This window comes from Alosa alosa, chromosome 3 (genome assembly GCF_017589495.1).
Source record: "Alosa alosa isolate M-15738 ecotype Scorff River chromosome 3, AALO_Geno_1.1, whole genome shotgun sequence".
Lineage (NCBI taxonomy): Eukaryota > Metazoa > Chordata > Actinopteri > Clupeiformes > Clupeidae > Alosa > Alosa alosa.
In genome coordinates, this window is record NC_063191.1 from 12,858,729 (window position 1) to 12,865,138 (window position 6,410).

The 6,410-nt window shown below is 40.9% G+C and overlaps 1 protein-coding gene across 1 annotated transcript; it reads right to left on the reverse strand.

Annotated features, from left to right (window-relative positions):
- Nucleotides 1-604: 604 nt before the first annotated feature.
- p2ry8 (P2Y receptor family member 8) lies at nucleotides 605-4,596 on the reverse strand. The gene is made up of 2 exons (XM_048239616.1): nucleotides 4,371-4,596; nucleotides 605-2,580 (listed from the first exon to the last, which is right to left on the reverse strand). The coding sequence occupies exon 2, from the start codon at nucleotides 2,533-2,535 to the stop codon at nucleotides 1,432-1,434; it is 1,104 nt and encodes a 367-aa protein (XP_048095573.1). The 5' UTR covers nucleotides 2,536-2,580; nucleotides 4,371-4,596; the 3' UTR covers nucleotides 605-1,431.
- Nucleotides 4,597-6,410: the final 1,814 nt, after the last annotated feature.

Below are 6,410 nucleotides of genomic sequence, written 5' to 3' on the forward strand. Positions count from 1 at the left end.
TTTAAAGGGTTAATTTAGGCTATAGAAACATACTGACTATAGTAACAATTGCGTAAAAACATTCTTTATTTACCTATTGCAAGAATGATCACATGACAGTTGCATCGCATAGCTTGCTTGGTTGTCTCAATGCTTTAATAATAATAATAATAAAAAAAAAACTAGGCCTACAAGTAGTAGGCTATATGCATCTTGTGTGTGCATGTTGTAGTATGTGTAGACTTGCTGCAACTTAATCACATTTGATAAGTAATTTTACCAACATCGTAGTTTGTCAAGATAAGTCTCAAGCCTAAACCTAGCAGTGATCAACTACCCTGGCTGCAAATTACGTTTGTTGCCGCTGTGATGCGTTTATTTCTAGTGATCAACCCAATTAAGCCACATTTAATATAGGCTACAAGAAGCTAATTCACACTACCAGTCATATTATTTCAAAACTCTTCAACTTACAGTAATCAGTAACAACATAACACTTCATTTGTTTACTTCCAACTAAAAGGGAACTATACAACCAACTGGGAAAAAGTAGGCCTAGGCTACACCACAGATTACCTTCCTCTTTGTGTAAAATAGCCTAAACAATGACAAAACACAATTTTCCTGAGTAGTTTTACAAAATAAGTTATTTAAAAACCTATTGTCAACAGGAGAGCTCAAAGACTCCATTATATTAAACTCATAAACTAATCGTACAATCCACAAAATGGACGGATTTTCATGAGAATCTTTTGAAACTGAAAGGGGAAAAAGAAATTCAATACTGAACAAGATTATAGCTTAAAAGACCATGATGGATAAAGCAATAATAATAATACAAAAATAAAAAAAGACAATAAAATGTGATTCGTGATGTGACAAATGTGATAACTGGGCTTCAGACAATACTTGGCACAAAAAACACAAAATCCACAAAAATGACATGATCTGTGTTTAAAAGACAAGTGCTAATAGTCCATTTAATTCATAGGCCTACTAGGATTCTCTAAGAAAGTGTTACCAACTACCAAGTTTATACTCAGGCGTAAAGGAACTTTTTGGTTGATACATCCGATACATCAGATTTTCCTACAACAATGACATTATTAACAAAAAATAATTGCAATAGGGAATAAATAATTTAGCAACATGCATAGCTCAATATCATCATTTAAATGCTTACAAAATATATAAACAAAACATTGCATTCTTATTGTCTCTTCCCAGTTAATGCCCTACCTTAGGCTACAATGCTCTCAACAACAACAAAACCTCAGACCAGAGGAAAAATTAGCAACACCAGACCAATGACAAAAGAAATAACCCCACACATTCATTTCAACGACAGATTCAGTGAAAAGTAGGCCTAATGACACGTCTTTGTTCACGTCAACAGTGGTTAAGCAGTGACCAATGTTCTGTTTATTGTTCATACTGTAACCTTTGCTTTATTTAAATGCGGTTAGACACCATGCTGTCAATGCGCAGTATCTTTGTTTCGCCATTATAGCTAAGGACATCGTCCTCTAGCTGCGAGCGCATGGAGTACAGGTCCTCTCGGAGACCCACATGGTTGTCCACACTGCTCAGGAACGGAAGCCTGAGCATCCGCCTGAGTTTTTTGCGAAACTCTTTGCATGCAAAATACAAGATGAAAGGGTCCAGGCAGCTGTTCACACAGCTCAGCATGAGAGAGAGCTTATAGGCCATGTAGAGGCTTTTTTTATAGAAAAGTCTGCTGACTGCATGGACGATCATCAGGATGTTGTTGGGGGCGAAGCACACCACGAAGACAAACAGCACAATAATGGCGAGACGGACAACCCTCCCTTTCTGCTGGCTTGTGTGGGGATCATTGGCCAGCTTGCAGATGATACTGATGTAACAGAAGATGGTGACCACAAAGGGGATGAGAAAGAAGAAGAGAAACATGACGCCGAAGAACCCTGCCCATGCTGTAATGCTCGGGAGCAGGTCCATGCGGATGACATCAAAGCAGGTGTTGATGCCCAGACCCTCTACCTTATAGAGGAGGTCTGCTTTCAGCAGCGGGTATAGAATCCCCAAGACAAAAGCCCACATGACTGAGCACAGGGCCACGGCATACACGGTTTTCTCCCGGATGTCCCTGAAGAGCAAAGGTTTCACAATACCCAAGTAGCGGTCAATGCTGATTGCAGTCATGGTGAGGATGGAGCAGTACATGTTTGCGAAGAAGACAGCGGTGAGCAGGGTGCACGACCAAGAACCCAGTGTCCAGTTGTAGCCTGCCAATTGGTAGTGGATCTGGAAGGGCAACACGCAGCCCACAGCCAAGTCGGTGAGAGTGAGGTTGATCATGAATATGATGGTGGGTGTCTTGGGGGAGGTGCGAAACAGCAGCAGGTAAAGGGCAGCGCCGTTACTGGCAAGGTTGACAATGGTGATGATGATGTATATTGAGGAAATTAAGTTGCTGACCGTGGTGTTTTTGAACAATGCCAGTGTTTGCTCATCTAGTAAACTTGAATTGGTCGAATTGTTTGAAGTGGAGGTTGACTGCTGATTGTCAAGCATGGTGGCTGAATGAATTCCAAGTCAGTTTGGTTCAGATTGGTTTAGCTGTAGGGAGAGAGAAGGGGGAGGGGCAATAGGGTTTTTAATTCTTTACACAACATGCCTGTTCACAACAAGGACATTGTTTGCTGTTTGGTGCAATGAACAGTAAAACTTTTCTCTATTGTGTTTGAAATCGTCATCATCATTGTCTGGCCTGAATCAGGCTAAATTATATCTAGATAACATAGTGATCTTTGTAATATTTTGTGTTGTTATGTTGTTATTTTCCAATGACTGCCATCTCAAATTTCAGCTTGGCAGAGAGCTGGTTTTCTCAGTCACTAAATGTGACAGTTTACTTCTGGCCCTCTTTGCCTTGTGAGTCTTGTGCCTCAGTACATGTGATAAACAGGATGTGCTAGGGTGTGGGTACCAGTTCTCTCCCACACGTTGGGTAAGCCCAAGCCTCACCCTCTCACACACAGTTAACTCATTTCACAAAATCTCTGAACATCACAAAAGCATAGTTATCACTGGTTTGATTTCGACTTCCAGTCTGAGCAGAGGTTAAGTACAAGGCTCTAAGATCTGGAGTTTTTTTTTATTTTTTATCTCAACCCAGATTAGGCAGCACACAGCCCTGCATGAACCTTGCACAGCGCATTACAAGCACTCTTTTGATCTCTTTTTGGGAGATTATGTATGTGTAAAAATGCAACACGTGCCACAGTGTAAGTAAATAATGATAAGGTACATTATTAGACAAATACTGATTCATGAACTCTTTCTGTTCTGTTTTGATCAAAACTACATGCAAATCAGTGGACCACATCTACAAGTATGAAGGGATGCAGATAACTGTCAGTTGGGCAAAAGCTCAAATGTTGTGTGTGTGTGTGTGTGCTAGCACGCAGAGTCGTCACAACCAAATTTAAACACTACTCCAAACAATCAGGCTCATACTATGCATGGCTGTGCTTATATGCTACTGTGCATGGCTGTGCTCATATGCTACTGTGCATGGCTGTTGCGCCGGGTGTGTCAGACATCCAGACCCTGATAGCGGACCCTGGCATGGGTCTGGGGCAGATATGGTCTGGACAGGCACCATTGTGGGGTTAGCCGGTGTGTGGGCCGCCTCTGAAGCATTAGCATGCAGTGCCACGTGTGATCCATGCCATGGTGCGGCAGAGAGAGAGAGAGAGGACAACACAGTAGTGGCTTGTTTGTCTCCCCCACACGCTATACTCAAGCTGACTACACCCCCACGAGGATCTCACTTACATACGTGAGAGCTGTTCCTGTCAGTTTACAGAACAGTCATTTATGTAGTCTGATCTGAACTGAAGTTGTTGTTGTATACACATGCGTATATGTGCTTTATTTGAAAATGAGGATTATGTGTTTCTATTGATTTGCCGATTGTAGTGTATACCTGTAGCCATAGAAAAGTGGAGGTGATGTGGACTGAATGGAAACAAAAAGCTAAAAGCTAAAAACCACAGACCAATTTCTATTCTCAGAGGCTGAATCATGGTTTGTTGTGGAAGATACTTGAGAAAAACAAATAAACATCTGGGAGATTTATGTTTTGTTCGGTTCACAAATTATGCAAATTAAACATTTAAATGCAAACTGATGTTATAAAACCATTCAAAGCCAGTGACATGCACAAGTCATAGTAACACTTGGTGACTTCTACTGAATTTATTAAATTCAAAGGTTGATGTGAAAACATTAATACAGGTGAATAAATATGCATATAGGCACAGAATAGCAAAGGTCCTTACAAAGGAAGCATTAAAAACAAAATAAAAATCCATTTGTTTGAGTAGAAAACATTGTGTACTTACCAAGTCGGGCACTTGTGTGTTGACACGTGCAGTTGGCAGTTGTGGCTGTTTTGTGAGAGGTACAGTTAGGAAGCCAGTAACTTTATGCTTCGATCCGTTGGGGTGGAGGAAGTGAATGTCTTCAGAGCGCGCTCATCTCCTGTGCACCAACATTCAACGGAGAGTCAAAAACACGGAGCTGTCATGGATGGTGAAATCAGGGTTCTGTTTTATGTTGCATTTGCAGGCAGGCTTTACATCAGCCAGAGATGAAGTACACTTCGCAGCCTTGTTTCCTGTGTGTAACTGCAATGTTTCACAACTGGGCTTTCTGCAGCTGTTTGATATAATATTTACCATACGTTGTTATCTACCAAGCATTCTCAGTCAGTTGGTATGCATTTGCATACCTTTGGTATTCTAACTTCCAGGTGCTACATGTAAAATTACACAGCCTCAAAACTAAGAGATGTGACCAATTTAGTATGTTTGTCTGAGGGAAGCTGGCACTGACAGACAAGGGTGTCTACTAAAATTAAACTTGTCACAAAGTAGAAAACCTATAATGTTTGATCCGCATTTTTAAGATCACACACAAGTTATATTACACTGATGTTGACTATGCGTTTCTGTGTCAGTGCATGCCCCTCTGAGACCACTGCATTTGACTGGACATGGCAACATTGGAAGGATGTGCACAGGCAGCAGAAACAGATGCACGTGGCTATTACTCTGATCTGTGACCAGCAGAGGGAATAAAGGGTGGTTGGTTTGGTGGGTCTGTGGTGAGAAGGGTGTGACGCTGACTCTTAGTCTCACACACACACACACACACACACACACACACACACACACACACACACACACACACACACACACACACAAGCAAGCACACACACACACACACACACACAAGCACACACACACACACACACACAAGCACACACACACACACAAAAAAAATGGAATCTCACTATTGTTCATCTTAATAAATCCTCTTTCGTAGGATTTACAAAACAAAATTAGGTTTCTAAGGTGAAATTGAGTTGGTTGTGTTATTTCAAATCAATAATGCGTTTTTGCTGATTAACTTAACATGTTTGCATTGGATCTACACAACTTTCTTGAACAAAACGCATTAGATTAGGAAATGTGTCCCTCTATGGTTGCCGTAGCATTATTTCACAACTTAGGAGGACCATGGTGAGGACAAAGATTGTTAAGGCGGAAAGATGTTTCATCAGGAGCCACTAACAATTGAGGGGGGGCAAAATCCCCTTTATGCAGAGCAGAGGCAGCGACTGCTCCATTGAAGTCTATGGGCATAGCTCAGCCCAGAGAAGGTTTGGTTCTATAGAGTTAGAAAGTGAAGGTCCGCCATTTTTTCCTTTCAGGTACTTTTAGCTTTTTGAGCATTCCAGGAACATTTTTCAGGTGGATCCTGTAATTGGCAAGGTATGTATTTGTTGCTGTTCATAGTGTTTTTGTTTTTAGTTTATTTGAGTTTTTGTTTTGAGTTTAACAACAACTTGAATAATCATTTTAGTAGATCTTATGTGTAAGTGTAAATGTGTTACTAAACTCGAACAGCTAATGTTAGCTACTAAATCTGCCATGGTGGCTGGCGAGCTAGAACGTTAAGTCATCTCAGGCTAGAATTCTATCATGTTTCCCGGGTTAGTTTTGCTCCCTACTGAAGATAGACAGGGGTGGTGCCTTGATGGGGTTATTTCATACTGTATAAATCACAATTGAATGTTCATAGAAGTGCCAAGGTCAGGATGACTTCATGTATTTAACTGCTAAGATAAGCTAGCAGCTAACGTTAGCCACATACAAACCCTGCCTGGGTTTATGTCAATACTAATAGTTGGATCAGTATCTGAAAAATGTAATGAAACGTAGGTGCACCCCACTCTGTTTGACCAAATTATCCTTCTGTGTCATGAACAATTAGCTAGGGTTGATGCAGACTCTAAAGTCCGTCAAGAAACATTTGAATCATTTTAATGTTTGTGTAGCAAACTCTGCCATCTTGCCTAGTCTCTCTGTAACATTAGC